The sequence below is a fragment of the Grammomys surdaster genome, unplaced genomic scaffold, assembly GCF_004785775.1.
Source record: "Grammomys surdaster isolate TR1022 unplaced genomic scaffold, NIH_TR_1.0 164, whole genome shotgun sequence".
NCBI classification, from domain to species: Eukaryota; Metazoa; Chordata; class Mammalia; order Rodentia; family Muridae; genus Grammomys; species Grammomys surdaster.
Genome location: NW_021604612.1, coordinates 5,292,081 through 5,310,776, shown reverse-complemented (window position 1 = coordinate 5,310,776; position 18,696 = coordinate 5,292,081). Strand labels below are relative to the sequence as shown.

The following is an 18,696-nucleotide window of genomic DNA, read 5'->3' as shown; positions in this document are numbered from 1 at the left end:
CATCTCGGGAGATGTTGTCAGCATGCACTGTCAAAGGGAGAAATCTATTTTCTTGTTCATGGAGAGCTTGCTTGCTCCCCAAGTTTCAAAGTTGCAGCCAAGTGGCCAGTGTTGGAGTCAGCATCTCAAGCCACATGGTAGAGCAGCCACTGGTGTCTCCCTCTCCTTTTGTGCTTGGTCTAAAGGATTTTTTTTCCTTCTTATTTAATGAGGAAAAAAAGAGAACAGAGACAGGCTTTTTTTGTTTTTTCCTCTTTTCTCCCTTCAATGAAAGCCTCATTTTGCAATGTTCTTCACATACTAGAGGAGACTCCTCTATGCACACACTGTACAATGTTAGCACTGCCTCCATAGAGCTTCAATTAAGAAAGGCCAAAGAATAGGATGTTGAGTTTCTTTTAAAATAATTTAAAATATATTAACTTTCCTAAGGCAGACTTTGTGTGAGGCGTCTTGAATAGGTAGCTGCTACCGCTGTCAAAGAACGGTGCTTGGAAGGGTCTGTCTGTTTTGGGCAGTTGGAACTGGAGGGTGAATCCCGTTGAGGTCAAGCAGCAGTGACAAACACGTGACAGCACGAGCCAGTGGTGTCAGCACTGACTCCACACAACTAAGACTTGGTGCCACAGCTGGGCCACTTAAGAACTCTGGTTCTTAGAGACAATTGAGAAAACACAGTTGTACCTTAACATCTGCTGAGAAAATACAATAAATATGATGCTGATAATGGCCATCTGACCGTCATGCAGGTGAGGAGCACCTCCTCGGATGAGCTGATACTCGCTTGTCATTCCCTACACATGCACACACGGTTTACAGGGAAGGAAAGCCGGTCCTAGTGTGTGGTCAGGAGCACAGCCCAGTCCACGTGCAGCTGAGTAAGGAACCAAACACCCAAGTTCCTCTGACCACAGCAGAGGAACTTCAAACCATGCAGCCGCTGACCGGAAACAGGCAGCAGGCACTGCCCTACGTGGCAGGCACGTCCCAGTGAAGGGAGTGTGGACTTGGCCACCACCAGAAAGGCTCTGGAGCCTGCTTGCTTTCATTACCCACACCATCCACAACTGCACTTGGCTTCAACACAACTAGACTGACTCACAAAGGCTGCTCACAACGGACGAAGACGAGGTAAGGCCGGCACCACGGACGTGGGGTCACTCAGACCTACTTGCACATGCCATAGGAGGAAAGCCCACACTGGTCCAGTGGGAGCTGCCTGGCTCCATCCTAGCCAGTCCCTGCTGCTGCTGCTGCTGCAGGAGGTGGAGTGGCTGGCCCTGCTAGAAAGTCCTGTACGTGAGGAACTCTTTCATCTTCTTGGGGATTGGCAGTGCTAGGACTTGATACGTGGTCAGGAAGCTTCGGAGGGCTTTCCTGCATAAGTGCTTCAGTGAGGACAGGACCCGGGGAGCTGTCCAGAACTGGACATGGCCGTCTCTCGTCCTGAAACAACAGAGACCAGTGCTTAGCAGCCCCGAGAGCTGTTTTCATTACAACAGACAGAGGTGGTTCTGGGCTGACCTGAACCGGAGGCTCTGGAAGCTCGGGTGTACCTGACTGGGAAAAGCTGCAAACTGCTGGGCAATGACTGCCATTTGGTAGGATTCCTAGAGCCCAGGATGTGACCCATGCCTGTGATTTCAGCTGCTTCATAAGATTAAAGTGGGAGAGAACCTAAACTCAGGAACTCTAGTGAGTTCTGAGACTCCAAAACAACAACAACAAAATCAGCTTTCATGACATGAGCCTAGTATGAGAAGGCCCTGAGCTCACCCAGTAACAGCCATGTACCACTGCCGATTACAGACGTGATCGGGAAAGTGACCTCAGCTGTAGACTTCCCATATACAAATGGCGTCCCCTCACCTTCTGCCTCCTTGTGGAATTGGCCGTTCAGGTAACATGGACCATATACGGGTCTCTCCCTGCATCTGCATTGACTACTAACGTCTGTAACTGACATTACTGTTGTAGACACTTTCTCCCTGGTGTACACGGGCGATACTGCGCCCGTCTGTTCAGTGCAGACACATACCCTGTGGCTATGACTCCACCATGTGGGAAGAATGTGCAGCAGAGACCGTTGGTCATGGGAGCAAAGGCGACCGGAGCCTTCAGTTCCAGAGCCCAGATCCTAAGGAGCCTGGAAGGGAGAGAAGTGGACATGTGAGCTGGTCTGGGGGTCAGTGAGGGAGGGCCTGCCAGTACCAGCGAGTACCAGCTCTAAGGCAGCTGGCTCTAAGCTCACGCAGTCCCTCCTTACCTGTCATCTGCCACTGTAGCAAGATACAAGCCTTCAGGTGAGAAGCACACAGACCTCAGGGAGCTCATGTGGACATCACTGTCATCAATGGCAGGCTCAAGCTGAGTGTGACTACAAAGAAATTACAGTAGGTCTGGAATGCTGGTCTCCCTCCCCCAGAACCTCACCCACAGGCAGCACAGCAAATGCTCTGGCCAGTACGTGTGTAAAACTGTAGCAAGTGCACACTGGAAAACAATGTCCCTGGAAGGCTCCAAGTGTCTCGAGATGTCAGAAGGGTTCCCGACACTTCCTTGTGCTAATTTCCTTATGTAAAGTAGGTCAGCTCCACTTAAACGCCACAGTGAAAACCGACTTTAAACGGCTCTGTGATAATTATAGAACTACTATCATTTGCTTCTGAAACAACAGGAACAGGAGAAAGTGGAGCGAGCTTGTGAGGGCAGGAGGATTTACAGTGGAGGGCACAGCTCTGATGGGAGTCACTCAGTTAACAGGTGGGAACAGCCACTGGTGCCGTCTGACTTGAAGAGAACTCAACACAGAAAAGCACTGAGCCAACCGCGTTCTTCCAACCATCCAGGCTGTACCTCCCCATCCCAGACTCCAAGGTAACGTGCATAACCCTACAAGGTCCTTACTGAAGTGACCTCAGCCTCTCGCCGGTGTAGGGGTCCCACATAATCACACTGGTGTCATACGAAGCTGTAACAAGCAAGGCGGAATCAGGAGAGAAATCACAAGAGACAACACTGCTTTGGTGGCCTTCTAGTTTCCGGATTAGTGTGTAGGACCGCATGCTCCACAAAAAGACCTGCAATAGGACAGAAATGGGTCTGATGAGAGGCAGAAGCAAGATGCTTAGACATTAGTGACAGGCAGAGAAACCCTGGTCTCAGCCAGGGAAAGTCACATTCTCTTGTTTTTACAGCCCTCCTAGGACCCGTTATGCAGGTTTAAAAAACACTTAAAAGACTTGCAATGAATTTTAAGAGAGCATAGGCCAGGCTAGCCCACAGAAGGCTGCCTACTCAACATTTCACACTGCTTTCTAACCCCTGCTTGAGATGGGGCAGCAGGGCTGAAGGAGACCTCTGCAGTGGCAGCTTGTTCCATCTGAAGCCAAGCCTAGGATCAGATCTGAGCCGCAGGCCCCTCCCAGACTTTGAACACCTTGCTTAAGAACCCTGGAGATCTGGACCGGGACCGCATCTGACCTAGCTCAACATTAAACTTGATGACAACCCTCACAACAGGGTTTCCTTCTCTATAAAACTCTGAGGGTGGTGATGAGGCTCAGTTAGTAGCGAGCTTGCTGAATACTCCACAAAGCCCTGGGTTCCATCCCAGCGCTGCGTAAAATGGGCCTAGGGGTGCAAGTAGAAGGATCAGGAGTCCAGGGCCAGCCTGGGTTATGTTACCCTGTCTCCAAAAACAAAGAAAGGAAAGTGCCTTACTTCCATGATCAAGTTCCTGAGCTATGCCAAACAGTGACCCCTTCAAAACTGTCACATCCAAGATCAGTTAGGTTACACAAGCAGAAGAGAAACTCTTTCCAGACTCCCCCAGGCTCCAATATCTTTAGAACACAACAAACCAGCACTGCTCTTGTGAGGGTTTGGACTGGCATTACTAATCACATGGAGTTAAACCGGAGAGATTCAAATTCAGGTCTGGGTGTGGGCTGTAGTTTTAAAAATCCTGGACTCCAAAGGGGAAAAAAAAAAGGTCTGAAAATACTGCACTTCACCATTCTGGAAAAGGAACCTCCTCCAGAGATGAAGCACCCACTTCCACATCCTCTCCACGGTCATGTGCATGCTCCAGCCTCCTGAGTGCTGTGTAGGGCCCAGAGGCACCCAGCCTCTGCTGGGACACACTGGCAGACGGACTGCGGCTCAGGTACGCACATGCACACATGCACACACACGTGTACGCGCACACACACACACACACACACACACAGGCTGTGCACAGCCCACTCTGGAGGCTTACCGACTTCTCACCAGCCGCAGAGCACAGCATGCTGCAGTCGGGGGAGATGGAGCAGCAGTAAACCCACTGCAGATGGCCAGATAACACCTGGATCTGCTTACCTGCCGGACAAGAGCAGAAGGCCATCAGCCCGGAGAAATAAAAGGCCAGTAAAACCTAGGTCTCAGCCAGGCAAAAGACCCACATTCTAGTGCAGGACAAAAACAGTGACAAACACTTGGAAATCAACGGGAAAAGGAAACACTTGCAATCTATGAACGCAGCACCCGAAAACCCAAGGGCGCTCATCCCCTGCAGCTTCCTCTGGTCTGCAGGTGAGGATGGTAAGCGTGTACAGCACAGAGGACCATCTTTTCAAGAACCCAGCACTGTAAGTACTCACACCTGTCCAGGCTCCACAGCCTCTCAGAGTTCCCTACGGAACTCTATTCAAGCACGCCAGCAGGACAGTCATCAGAGGCATGCGCTCTGAGGTCAGAAAACCAGGTTGCAAGTGCCACTGTGCTGTGCACTAAGGGTATGGTCAGGTCAGGTGCTGTGCCTGGACTTCCCCAAGGCTGGTCCACATGAGAATGAGCGAGTCAATGGGGCATACGCTCGGCCTGTGGTCCAGAGGAATAGAAACTTCCCCTTGTGGGGTATTGCCTAATGCAAACTGCAATATACAGGACAAAAGACGAGGGATGAAAGGCTGTTCTTGTGAAGTGACTCAAAACCCAGTGTGTGCGCGTTCAACAGTGTGTTCCCAAGTACGAACACTGTGGATGGAGACATCCTGGGTTTTTGACATGGATGGATTAGCAATTGCAAGGACGAGTGAAAGATGTGTGTGAGGGAAGGCAGGTAGAATAGGACGTGGAGGGCCGAGCGAGAAACACAGAACTCACAGGAGTTCCTGGGTCCATGTGGCTCTAAGTCTGTCAGTCAGCTGCTTCTATGGCAGCCTCACTGTCAGAACTGAATGTATTAACCTAAGTCAGGTGAGCAGGACGATGCCTGCTCCCCGATGCCTGCTCCCCCAGAACACATCTTGCCCTCTCTTGTTGGAAAACGCTACTCAGGACTGGAGAGGTGGCTCAGAGATACTTGCTGCACTTATAGAGGACCCAGGTTTGGTTCTCAGCACCCACACAGCAGCTCACACCCATCTCTAACTCCAACTCCAAGGATATGACACCTCCTTCTGGCCTCTGTGAGTACCAGGGACATGAATGGTGGGCATACGTTCTCAGTAAATACACATAAACTTTAAAAACAAAAAAGAGACACCCCCACCTAGTCCACTGTCCACTCACGGTCAGACATGCCTCCCCCCACAGTCCACTCTGTCGTCAGCAAGGGTTTACTGAGTCTCCCTTAAATCTTCCCAGCAGGGCTGACCAGGCCTCTGGTCTCAGCCTTTGGGAGGAGGAGAAGTTCCAATGAAGTCCAGGGCCAACCTAGGCTAAGCCATATGGTGAGGAAGATCTATGCACCCAGCATGAAATGTGGCAGAGTCGGAGCTGGCCATAGTGGTGTAAACTCTCAATCCCAGCACTTGGAAGGCAGAGGGAGGCAGATCTGTAAGTTGAAGGCCAACTTGGTCTATGCAGAGAGTTCTAGGACAGCCAGGAATACATAGAGAGACGCAATCTTAAAGTACAGCAGGTGTGGGGCTGGCGGGCAGCGCAGCTGTAGTGTTTAACTCAGGTGGCCCAGACAGGCCCTTGCTAGCAGGCCCATCTTCGCTGCTTGGTTTCAAGGTCCTGTATCAGACAGAAACCACGGGAATCGGGAATGTCTCTTAGTGAGTGGGGAGTCTGGATGAGGGCACTCCAAACAGCTCTGTGACTGTTTATCCACAAGTTGCTACAGACTGTGGGGACCCACAAAATTCATAGGATACAAACATAATCTCTAAGAGATGGCATTTGGAATGGGGTCTTCGGGAAATTAAACTGGTCATGTGTAGGAAGCCCTCAAGAATGGGCGTAGTGCTTTATGCAAGAAAGCACACCTAGAGAGCCCTGTGTGTCTTGTGATACAGCCATCTATGGGCTGGAGTGAGCTCCCCGTCATTAGCCTCGTGCTGCCTCCTTAGTTGGAGACTTCCCAGCCTCCAGCACAGAAGCAGCTGCCTGCTGATGAGGCTCCAGGTATGGCGTGGACCATGGAAGCCATGCTCGGGTCATGCAGCTGAGGACGAGCACTCTCACTGCTAAGAAGGAGGAGAAACACCCCATAGCTGGAGGGGAGGCGGGGTGGCCACCACAGCGTAGCCCTGGCCCAGTCTCACTGCTGGGGAATTCACTGCTTGCAGGACTGCCTCCTTTGCCATTCTTTTCTCTTTACCATGTGGGTTCTGGAGATGGAACTCAGGTTATCATGCTGAGATGAAGGCAGCAGCCAGCGCAGGACCCTGTGGCTCAGCCCCTCCTCCCTACCGTGTTTATTCAGGTCCCAAATGCGGAGAGTCTTATCCCGGGATGCAGAGACCAAAATCAAACTGCCACTGGGTGTGAAGCTCAGATCTCTCACGACGTCCTGGTGGCCAGAAAGATTCAGAAGCAGGAGCCCTGGAGGGAACAGGGCAGTGTGAGGTGAAGGCAGCCTCCGTGGCTGGTGGCCACTCACCAGCCCACTGGCAGCCGGTGGGACCTGACCACACGTCAAGAGCACACCGCCCTAGACCTAGTACTAGCCAGAAAGACCTACCTGTCTGTACCTCCCAAATCTTGATCTGTCCATCGTTGAGGCCTGTGGCCAGGATCAGGCAAGAGACATCAGGCGCCTGGGCATGGTGCCGTGCCCAGAGCTTCCTGCTGGGTGGAGAGGGCCATGGGCTGAAGGCCAGCCCCCAAACAATCTGGCCACAGTCCAGCGTCTTCTCCTTCAGACTGCCCCGTCCTTTGGAGTCATTCTTGCTGCTTCGGCTTTTGGCTTCGAATCCTTTAGGGACACTGGGCAAAGCAGACATTTCTGAATGAATCTACAATTCTAACAGGTCAGCCAGCTTGCCCGCCAGACTCTCAATTCCTAAAAGTCACTTCCGGCATTCGATGGACTCTGGAATGGCTGCCGTTCCTTTTGGGGTTCATGGGACGTGGGCTTTGCTTCTTTGGCTTATCCAACTTGCAACAGCCCTGAAATGGGGTGACCTGCCTTGTGGGATAAGTAGATTCCAGAGGCTCCAGGGAGCCATGGGCTTGCTCAGGCAGTTCTTCTGAGTTTTGGTGTAGAGCACTTTTCCCCATGAGAGAGTGTGTAGTGCACAGTGTACGTTGAGAATCAGGACAGACAGAATAGATCCTAAGTACTTTCTCTCTGCCCCCCTGCCTATCACACTTGCCTCCAGCTTAGCTCCTCCCAAGGAGACTGAAGGGAACCTTGTCTTGCCACTACAGCCCACATGTCATACGGAAGGCTGCCCTCACACAGTACATCCAGGTGACGCTGAGGCTCCTCCACCTACCTCCCTGACGGGAATCTAGCTTCGGGGCGCATCCGTAGAAGTCAACCACAGCACAGCTCACAGAGCACTTCCCTTGGGAATCTCTCATCTCAGACCTGACCTTTCCCATCCCCCTGGGAGACAAGGCCAGGAAAGTGAAGCCCAGGCCCCAGGCACAAGACCCTGTCCACCACTGCACCCAGCATGGTCACAATGGCACAGGTTTAGTAGAGGGCTCTAGGGTTTGGCCTGAAAGCACAAGTTTACTATTCCTCGAAGTATACCTGGCCAGCAGACAGTAGGCTCCACCTTCTGAGCTATGTTGATTGTGTTTGTATTCTCAACTGGAGGGAACGGACATGGAGCCCCAGATCCCCAGACAAGCTCTGCTTGACTCCATGAGAAGTCCTACACCCAAGCACACATGCCTGCACTGCTTTATCGTCACGTGCTCTGAAACGCTGCATTGAACCCTACTGCTGTCAACCCCATAGTACAATACATTTTAAAACGGCAACAAGCTCATCTGGAGAAGGCAGAAGGCTCAGGCAGGGGATCAGTAGTTTGAGATCAGTCTGAACCACATTAGGAGAGCTTATCTCAGAAAAGAAAAAGGAGCAGGCCACGGGAGGGCTGAGACAGCTTAGATCCTCTAGCTTTTTAACACGGAGCTCTTGCTTCTGTGTGTGGATGCAGGAGTGTCTCACCACCGCACTCTAAAGGGTGAGGAGTACTTGGATTGCTCTACAACTGGGTCTTTCTAGAAAGGGAAAGTCATGCATGGCTCAACAAAGGGCTGTGCTCTTGAGAACTTTGCAGTGTGTCCTTGGGGATCCTGAAGCAGCCTACATAAACTAGGACAGTCCCAATATCACAAGCAGTACAGTCTCACTGTCACCAACAAGCTCTTCACTGACCAAAGCAGGGTGAGCGGCACAGGCCTGCGCTGAAGCCGCTGCTTTAGAACACTTCGCTGGGTCACAAGGTCAGAGGGGCTCTCAGCAAACGCATCCTAGCCCAGCATCCTAGCCCAGCTCGCAGAAAATGCTCTGGGTGCCTGAGGGTGCTGCTGAGCAAGGGTGCCACAGGAAACACAGACACACTGGAGGGAGGGCAGGGCAGATGCTTACAGGGGTGCTAATGGAACAGGAGGCTCTAGCAGTGGTTTTAAACCTGTCCCTTGAATCCCCTTGGGGGTCAAACAACCCTTTCACAGGGGTGGCCTAAGACCATTGATATTACGACTCACAAAAGTAGCAAAGTGAAAGTTACACAGCAGCATTGAAGACAACTTTATGGTTGGGGTCACCACAGCATGAGGGACTGGATTTAGAGTAGTGGTGTTGGAGGGTTGAGAAGCACTGCTCTAGCAGAAACTCACTGCCCTTGAATTACAGTTTCTCAAGTCTGCGGCAGGTAAAATGGCTCAGCAGCTCAGGAGCCTGCTGTCAAGGGGACAGCCCAAGCTTCATGTCTGGGACCCTTGGGACCCAAAAGGTGGAGAGAGAACTAACACCTCCAAGTTGTTCTTTACCTTCCATGTGTGTGTGTTGCACACACACACACACACACACGCACACACACACATGCACACACACACGCACACACACGTGTAATTTTTTTGTTATTCAAATCTTTACTCTTGACCGTCGTGACTATTGGTGAACAGCAGGTAACGTTCACTACCAGAAGCATTTCTAATAGAACGAGGCGGGAATGGGACTGCGGTGTGTAACTCCGCCTGTCTTAGAACTCTCTATGTAGACCACCTGCCTCTGCCTACTGAGTGCTCTGACTAAAGGCGTGCTTTACCACGCCTGGCTAATAGGATTTTTAAAAACTGTCTAACAGCTGGGTGTGGGGGCTCACACCTCTAATCCCAGCACTTGGGTCTCTGGGAGTCTGAGGCCAACCTGGTCTATATACTAAGTTCCAGGACAATGAGGGCCAGACAGACCCTGTCTCAGAAAACCAAATGTATAAACTCTTCTGAGCTGGGTGGAGCTCAGTTACAGAGTACCTTTCTCACACAGGCAAGGTCCTAGGTTGGGTGACCAGTTGTACCAGTACATGAATAAACAACCTCTAACGAGAACATGATGGTGCCAGTACCAATTAAGTTAACTTATGAACTGCAAGAAACAATAGGAGATCCAGAAATAATAATGACAAGTACTCAGCCTGGGGTTATAGCTGTGACAGAGCACTGACACAGAGGCCTGGTCCAAGGTCCAGCACCGGACACAACAACTCACTGTCCAACCAGACTTTAACCACAGTAAACAAGTCACTAGGAACAGCTGTGTACTCACGTCTGAGAAAGTCCCATGGGTCATACCACACGTTCTGTTCTACTGTACGTATCTATCCCGTGTAATCCCATGACTGCACATGGCAGCCATTACCGAACCCGTGGTGGTGTGGCTTGTTTTGCGGTTTGTGTTGTTTTTAGTAGGGATGGAACCCAGAGCTTCACAGGCTCAGGAAGAAGCCCCAGCGCTGAGCTGCATCCTACTCCAGTGCCGTGCTCAGTGGCTCAGGCTGTTTCCCTGCCTCAGCCTCACTAGCAGCTGTAGTGACAGGGGCACTGTCGTGCCTGGCTGCTTTAAAAAGAACTCATCTGTTTGCACTGCACCAGATGATCATTCTTCAAAACCTGTGGTATCTCCCCAGACCGGTAATTTCTCATTTAACGTACTAGTGAGTACATTTTTTTGTTTTGGTAAATAACACAGAAAAAAAGACTAACATTCTAACAGCCCTCCCCTGTCTTCTTGGTTATCAAAAGAAGGCTGTATTTGCCTGGAATGCTGTATGTAATTGAGAGTAAGAATACTCTAGAGGAAAACAGCGAGAAACAACAACAAAGAGAGTTTTTAGACAGTAAGCTGCCCCCAGACTCAAACCCAGATACAAAGAGTCTCTAGCTCTATTTACAAAGTATAAAACAGTCACAGAGAGAATGGCTTTGACCTTCCCTTCCTGTTACAGAAGACACTAATCCAACTCCCTTTTCCAAGTGAAGCCACCCAGGAGGCAGCCCACCTCCAGCATCTCAGAGGCCCCCACTTTGGACAGTCCAAGGATTCTTGGGAATTGAGTTGTCCAGGAAGTGGGGACTGTGTAACTCACACCTTCCTCTCCAGCAGTGTTGGGCTGTCCTAGGACAATCAGGACACTTGGTGGCATTACCAGTATCAAGGCAACAGTTTTCCACGAAATGTACCTAAGCATTACTGGTTAGAAATGCCAGAAGCCTCCAGAACAAACTTCATGTTCTTTAGGATTCTCTGACTCTGTTCAGTGCCAAATGAAGATTTACAATAAATACATGCATACAGGGTGAATAAATAGATAAATTCAGACTCAACTGAATAAATAAACAACTCAAGACCAAGAGAAACACTGGCACAGGAAACTACAAACTAGGTTAGAAAACCAAAGAAAAAAAAAAAAAACAGAAAGGAAACAAAGATCCTGTTAGAAAAAAAACAAAACTGGCCAAAAATCTGAGGAGGAGGAAGTCTCTGTAGGAAGGACTCAGATCCATTAGCACAGGAAAAGGCTCAACAGGTAGCAGGAAGGAAATGCAAATCAGACTCCACCTCACACCAGGAGTGCCAGGCAGGAACAAAGAGAGGCCCAGTGTCAAGTGTCTCAAGGAAGCCTCGGATTCTGTTGGGGTCACATAAACCTGTCCCACCACTGTGGAAAACAGTGTCCACTCCCTCAGTCTAACACTGGACACACACACGACTACGTAGGTGTGTCCAAACAATCAGAGCAGATAAAATAAGATAAAAAAACCTGTCAACTGAGTCTGGCATTTCACACTAGTACAGGAAACAGTCAATGCACAGGAAACAGAAGTGAGCAGTGATGTACACATACACACACACACACACACACACGCACACACATGCACATACACGTGCACACTCGTGTGCACTCTTGCGCGCGTGTGCACACGCACACACACACACACACATTTGAACTGCCAAGTACTATTTGGAGCTGTAGTAAGACAGTCCCATGCAGAACTATCCCAGGAAAAAGCCCTGGACAGTTGAGCCCACAGTGGGGGCACAAGAGTCACAGTGGCTGCTGGGCCAGAGCTGTGGAGGACAATGGAGACAGGTATCACTGAGGAAGTGACAGTGCTCTAGAACTGATTCTGGTAGCAGGTGCACACCTCCATGCAGATGCTGCACTGTCTACTCTGTAGTTTTGAAGGCAGAGTCTCACCTGGTGCAGGCTATCCTTCACCTGGTGGTCCTCCTGCCCCCATCTCCCCAGTAGTGATGACAAGATCACGGAGCACAGCCAGTGCTGTTTACTCCCCATGGACAAGCTGTATAGATGAACGTCACTTCTGGCTCAATAAGGCTGTTCAGAGATTCAGTATGAGGCCAGCACGCTCTACAGACCAGGTTCCCTGGGTCCAGAATGTGGAGCTTCGGATGCACATTCATCATGGTCAAGCCCTCACCTGCTCAGACCGTCTCTGCCCACCTAATCTTGAAAGACTCCCGAAGAGCAGGGACAGTCTGGTGAAGTACTCAGTTCCCCGCCTCAGACGTCCTTTATTCCCCCACGGTATAAAGCGGACTTACAACTGTTCCTCTAAGGGCCACGGGACCAGCTTGACCACGCAGTGTCCTTGAGACCAGGCGAACCAGGAGCCATCTGGAGAGAAGGCCACACTCCAGGTCTCACAGCTGGACTTCCAATCGAACTGGTGGGGGCGGCCAGGCTTAAGTTCGGCCAGCAGCAGGGGTTCCTCTGAGAAATGAGAGAACATACTTCAGAACACTGGCCTGGCCTAGCCACCAGACTAGGGAAGCTGCTGTCTGCCCAAGAGTGAGGGAGAGAGTTGTTAAATGACCTAGGGCAGTAACAGTAGCCACAGGCTACATTCCACTGTGGTTACTCAGTGGCAACCCTCCCCATTGTGACTCAGAGAAACCTTGGTGTGGTGGACTTGGTGAATGAAGTCTCCTCTCCCTGTGAGTGCCTAAGCAGGAAGAAAGTGAGGCGACTGTGTCTCCAGTGAATGCTCTTAAGGTCCCCTCAAATGGAACCTGGTACCTTCAACTCAAGGGTTCCCTCTCCTGCCCAGATCTCTCCTTGATTCCTTCTAGAACAGACTTACTGGTTCCACTTCTTACTATACACAGTCCTCTTAGGCCTGGTTTAACCTGACCTAAGTGACTTCTAAGTCATTCTTGTATCCCCAGGGACCCTGCAAAGCTGAAAACACACAGTAAATCTATCCCAGGGCTCCCAACGGCCTGAGCCCGGGTCTGCAGCCACACCACAACACTAAGCCCTCCAGCAAGCCACCTTCTATGTTGTTCCTTTGCCCTGCCCTGCAGTCGAAGCCCCTTTCCCATTCGCACCCCGTTCATTTTCTAAGAGTTTCACCTAGGTCTACTGACAGGCAGCACCCCAACTTCTACTATCAAAAGGAAAGAAGCCCAGACTCATTGTGGGCCGGCAGTTAAGCATTTCTGTGTCACCAAGATGACTGCACCTCGCTCTCCGAGAGCTCCTTCTAAGAGTGGGCAGTGTTTGTCAACCCCAGCCACAGTTCTTCTAAGCGCCATGGCTGTTATACCCACTTGAGCAGCTCTGGGATTTAACGTTCTGTGAGGATAATGTGCTTCTTACAAGTTATGTGTATGGGTTTTGCCTGCATGTGCATTGGTACCATACGTATGCAGTGTCCATGAAGTCACGGAAAGGGAGTTAGCGCCTCCGGAACGTAAGCTACCATGCGGGTACTGGGAATTGAACCCAGGTCCTCTAAGAGAGCAGCCAATGCTCTTAACTGAGTTACCTCTCCAAGACTCCTCAGAAAGTAATTTAAACAAGCTTTATTTCATATATTTCAAAGCCTGCTTTTATGTGTGTTCTCATACTTGGGCCTCAAAGAAATCAACATACACCTTACAATGAGGAACTTTTCCTATTTAGAGGAATAGTACCTTTTCCAGGTGCACATAATGTTTGGTTTCACACCCCAGGACAAGGGACTGAGGTGCACGTTTTATATATCAAAGCAGACTTGGCCTCCAGGTTCTCCCAGCACCCCTCAGTCCCTACCTGGCATACCCTGCCCTCAACCTTGAACTTTCCAGCCCAGAGGGTGGACTGCCCTTTCCCTAGAGGCTCCTCCCTGTATGATCCAGACATTTTGGGGTCTCTCTGTCTCTCTTCCCCTTCCCCCCTCCCCATCTGAGTGAACTCGCCCATCTGAGAGCACCTTCCCAATAAACCTGCCTTTATCTAATCTAATCTGGCTTGAACAGACTCATTTCCTGGGCAGGGAAATAACCTGTCACAGAATCCATGCAATCCAAGGTTAGCATCATCTTGGTGAAACAGAAGGTACTGATTCACATAGAAAACACACATTTTCTGCTATGTATATAATAGGAAAATACACACATGTATCTCTTTAAGAATGTACATGATTGTGTGTATGTGGCATAAACAAATGTCATAGGGCATGTGTAGGAAGAGGTCTGAGGGAAGTTTTCAGGAGTCAGTTCTCTCCTACCATGAGTTTGAAGGACTAAATCGATTTTTGTGTCAAATACTTTAAAAACCCACTGAGTGATCTCACCAAACCAACCATAACCAAAAGATATGTTACGGTTAAAATTTAAAACGGTGGCAGCCAATCTGGCTTGTTCTTATGGGGGCGCCATGTTCCCGACTAGGCAAGACCCGAGGCCATCAGCGGCGACGCGCTGCCACCAGAAGCACCAGCCCTGGCACCCACGAGACGCCATCATGGGAGATGGCTCTGCCAATCTACCACGCTGTCTCCACAAGGCTTGGCTAAGCCCAGACCATCCCGCCATCCACGTGGTACACGGTAGACATGAGACTCTAAAGCTTAAAGATTATCCAAAGGCTTTATATAATTGGAAGTGCTCAAATAACAAAATGCCCACACAATTAGAGTTGTTCCCCAATATCTAACCTTATGATGTAAATCATTACTCAGGACCGTCCTGCTATGACTCTACTCTCTCCTCTCCTCCTCACGCTTCACTCTGCCTACCTCTCATACAGGCCAATCGCAGAGCTTTATTACAGATGTAGTGGGAAAATATCCTGCTACACAGATATATCTTATTTCATAAAATATGTTGCTAGGAATTCAAACTTCAAATAGTATCTTAATCCATCATATCTTGGCTTTATAAAGAAAACATTCATTGCTTGAGATGGAGATATAGGTTTTAGTACACTAAGCCTAAATGCTGTGTGTGCACACACATATACACTCACAGACTCAAATGTCTCCTGCCAGAGATGTGTGTGTGCTCATATCTGGAATCCTCTCATGTATGGAAACACTACTTTGTGGATATGAACCTGTCCTGGCCTCAGTGTCAACATGATAAGGCTGCATCCATCCTGGTACACTCACACCTGACTCACTTCCTCGCACACACACGTCACCCACTCTTCTGATGCAATGGCACTGATGGCACTCCACACTAAATAAAAGGGCTCAGCCTTCATTTCTTTCACTGCCCAGGCCAAACACTGTCAAATTCCGTCAGGTCAGTCTCCAAAAGCCTCAGCAAACCTTCCTTTCCATCCTTATGGCTCCTACTTGAATGTGCCCAGCACCACCTGTTGCCTGGCTGGCCAGGCCATCTTCTCCCTGCTCTCTGGCTCCCACTCCTCCGCTCTCCTTACTTCTGAGCTTGCAGTCTCTCCTACCCTGACACTGCCCTCAGCTCCTGCAGTACCAGGCTCTCTCCATCTGACTAAGCTCAGTTAGCCCAACCTCAGGACTTTGCACCAACTGTCCCCTGTTCCCTTCACAAGACGGCCTCTCCATCGCTGTCCCTTATCTTCACTGTGACTGGCTCAAAGGACAACTCCCTCTGGCCCCTGACCCAGTGCCTTCACAACTCCTCACTACCGAGGTCATTACCACCCCGGACCACCACCCCTGACCGCCCCAAGCACTAGGATCTGCTCACAGTGGCAAATCTTGTGTTTGTTCCCTTTGCAAGCTGTCCGGCTACCAGGAGCTACTCCTGACAGACATGCAACACCGCTTAAACACACAGGAAGTGGAGCCCATTAGACTACCAAGATGCCTGTGCCATCCATCGTTCACGAGGAATTCTTAAACCCTAGCCCTGCCCAGAATTCACACTCTATTTCTGGGATTTGGGGGTTTCATCTTTTGCTATTTCAGGTCAGGAATCTAGATTCTAAAAGAAGAAACTAGTCCTGTCTCCTGGAGTCTGGGCTCAAACTAAACTTGGCTACTGGAAAACAAAACCATAATTAGTGCAGAAGTTCAAAACAAACCAAGCAGAACTGGGAAGATCCAGCTTCATCTGAGATGGTACCTGCATGACCCTCTGTGGCTGGGTCAGGGCTTTGTTAATATGCACTGTATACTTTCCGGACACCCCGTGACACACGGATAAGAGGAAGAGCTGGCGTACAGGGAAGGAAAGGCTCAGCTAAGCTAATGAGCGGATGGTCTCCTTCACATTCTTCACATTTTTCTCAGTGAGGACTCTCTTGAAAACCTGTCAGCAATTTTCAAGTACATAACTGTTATTATCTGTAGCCATTATCCTAGCTAAGTGAGGTTCTGTAACCTTTGACTGACATTTCCCTAACCGTTCCAGGCTTCCCAACTAAACAAGGGATATATACAGTAGGCAGAACGGAAGAGTTATCAAAGCCTCTTCTGCACAAGGAAACCCCCTTTAACAGAGCTAGAGGCAGGAACACAGCAGGCAACAAGCTTGGTCATCCATCCTGCCTGCCTGCTCCCCTGCCTGCCCGCCTGCCAGGGGGTCTTTGCATTGCTAGGCCGGTCCATCAGCCTGGAGAGTTCTGACTGGCTGCTCCATCATAATAAGCAGGGCTCTGTGTCCATGTCACCTTCTTGGTGACATTCCTAACTCACCAGGGTGACAAAGTCACTGTCCTTTAGCTTTAGGGGATTCTGGGTTGCATTTGTGGTTAGCATGCATCTGGGGTCTATTTTCTCCTCAAACCACTGTGCCTGTCACTAGTCACCAGCCACAAGTAGTGACTGAGGCCCCCAAGTGTGCCAGGTCTATTAAGAACATAGTACAAGGAACTGGAGAGATGGCTCAGCAGTTAGAGCACTTGTTACTCGAGCCAAGGACCTGTGCTCAATCTCCAGCACCCAAACGGTAGCTCACAATTGTCTGTAACTCTTGTTTTGGGGGATCTGATACCTTCTCCTGGCCTCTGCAGAGACACCAGGTACATGCATGATGGTGGACAGACATACATGCAGGCAAAACACTCACACACAGAATATACAAAAGCAAATCGAAGAATAGTTTTTAAAAATTATAAAGTGCACACCGCATTGTAAAATCTTAGTGGTAGCGATGGCTCAGCTGTTACTGCGTATGGGCGGGTTTTGCTGTTCCATTCCCAGAGCCACCTGGCGGCTCACAACCATCTGTAACTTGGTACAAAGGCTCCGACGCCCTCTTCTGGCCTCCTTAGGTACTGCACGCACCACGTGGTGCAGAAATACTGGCAGTTAAAACGCCCACACAGAAAAATTCTTCAGTCTCCAAAACATTCCTGTTTCATCACATGACTGAATCAATTTGAAATATTTTAGATATGTTATCCTTTTAAATCTCAGCTGTTTCTCGTTCTACGTTTAAATTACATATTGCTATCATATTGCAAGGACCTAGAGGGTACCCGGCACATACCAGAGACTCAATAAGTATTTATTGAATGAATAAATTAACTATAACCACCGTTCTACCGTTTTCTATTTCTAATCCCTTTACAATAGACATTATTCTGTTCGAAAAGAGGGTAAAACTCTGGCCTAGCGTCTGGCTTTTTTAACAGTAGCTTGGCAGCTCCCAACAGCTCTGCCCGCGCCCCTACAACTCAGCCGTCAATCACTAAGGAAAAAAAAACCTCTGCACTGGAACAGATTCCGGTTAAAAAAGGAGTCTGGTCACAGACTGCTTTGAGATACAACTTTGAGGCATCAATGGAAATGAGAACGGAAGCTATAAAGAGTCACAGAAGAAAACAGTAGGGGCCATTTAAACAGAATTCTATGGGGGATGATACTGAAAGGCTTTCATCTAGATGGAAACCGGGAGAAGAGCTGCCGCGACACCTTTCCCTGAAAGCCCGGCTCCTGCAAACAAAGAAATGTCATTTCCTAAATGCAAAGGGGACACCACCCCAGGGAATACCGGCCTTTCAAACAACCCACCCGACACTGCAAGCCCTCGGGTGCATCCGAGTCCTCCAGACCTAGCTGAAGCTACAACTTCCCTGGAACAAGTCTGAGCCCTAGGCCTTGAGTCCTGAAATTCCCCTACGGAAACTGCCTTTAAGCTCCGGTATTTGGGGAGTCTGGCAACAGATCCCCTCAACCCACGCCACTATTCCGTGAGCAGGACACAGGGACAAGGGCCCTTCAGGGAGAAGCCCCGGGGGGCTGCAGGTCTAGCCATCCCTAGCATCTCCGCGCTTTCCAGGCGGCCAGCAAGTTCATCCCGTGCTCTCGCTTTGAGCTTTCGTGGTGACAGCTGTGGACGAGGGCAGGCCCTCACCCACTAGGGTGTCGGGTCCTACGTGTCACCCCGGGGCAGCGTCCCGGGCCCCACCCCGTTCCCAGGCACCCACCCAGCGGCCGCCGCTACTACCGAGCCGCGGTGGGCGCCGAGGCCAGAAGCCCGGCCATGGCGCAGGCGACCCGGGCCCGGCGGCCTCCCAATGGGCTCTGGGAATGCGACCGGCCGCCCTCTCTGGTCCGCGCGGCGGCAGGAGGCCGGCGGGCGCCGCTGACAGCGAAAGTGAAACAAAGCTGCGCTCCCGCCTCGGTCGCCGCCCCGCCGCGGCCGCACTCACCTCCGGCCTCCATGAGGACGCGCGGCCCGCCCCAGGCGGCGGGCGCCTCAGCCCCCAGGGCCGCGGGCCTTCATTCCGCGCCCGC

At 50.5% G+C, this 18,696-nt stretch overlaps 1 protein-coding gene across 1 annotated transcript; it reads right to left on the bottom strand.

Moving 5' to 3' along the window:
• Window positions 1–392: 392 nt before the first annotated feature.
• Wsb2 (WD repeat and SOCS box containing 2) lies at window positions 393–18,696 on the bottom strand. The gene is made up of 9 exons (XM_028765386.1): window positions 18,612–18,696; window positions 12,305–12,473; window positions 6,956–7,200; window positions 6,685–6,816; window positions 4,262–4,362; window positions 2,908–3,080; window positions 2,267–2,377; window positions 2,039–2,146; window positions 393–1,446 (listed from the first exon to the last, which is right to left on the bottom strand). The coding sequence occupies exons 1-9, from the start codon at window positions 18,622–18,624 to the stop codon at window positions 1,284–1,286; spliced, it is 1,215 nt and encodes a 404-aa protein (XP_028621219.1). The 5' UTR covers window positions 18,625–18,696; the 3' UTR covers window positions 393–1,283.

Excerpts from the sequence above, each read along its gene's own strand:
- Wsb2 (XM_028765386.1), bottom strand. Across the intron at positions 3,081-4,261 it reads CTGCGGCTGGTGAGAAGTCG|GTCTTTTTGTGGAGCATGCG; the intron begins GTAAGCCTCCAG and ends GTCCTATTGCAG. Across the intron at positions 1,447-2,038 it reads GGTGGAGTCATAGCCACAGG|GACGAGAGACGGCCATGTCC; the intron begins GTATGTGTCTGC and ends CTGTTGTTTCAG.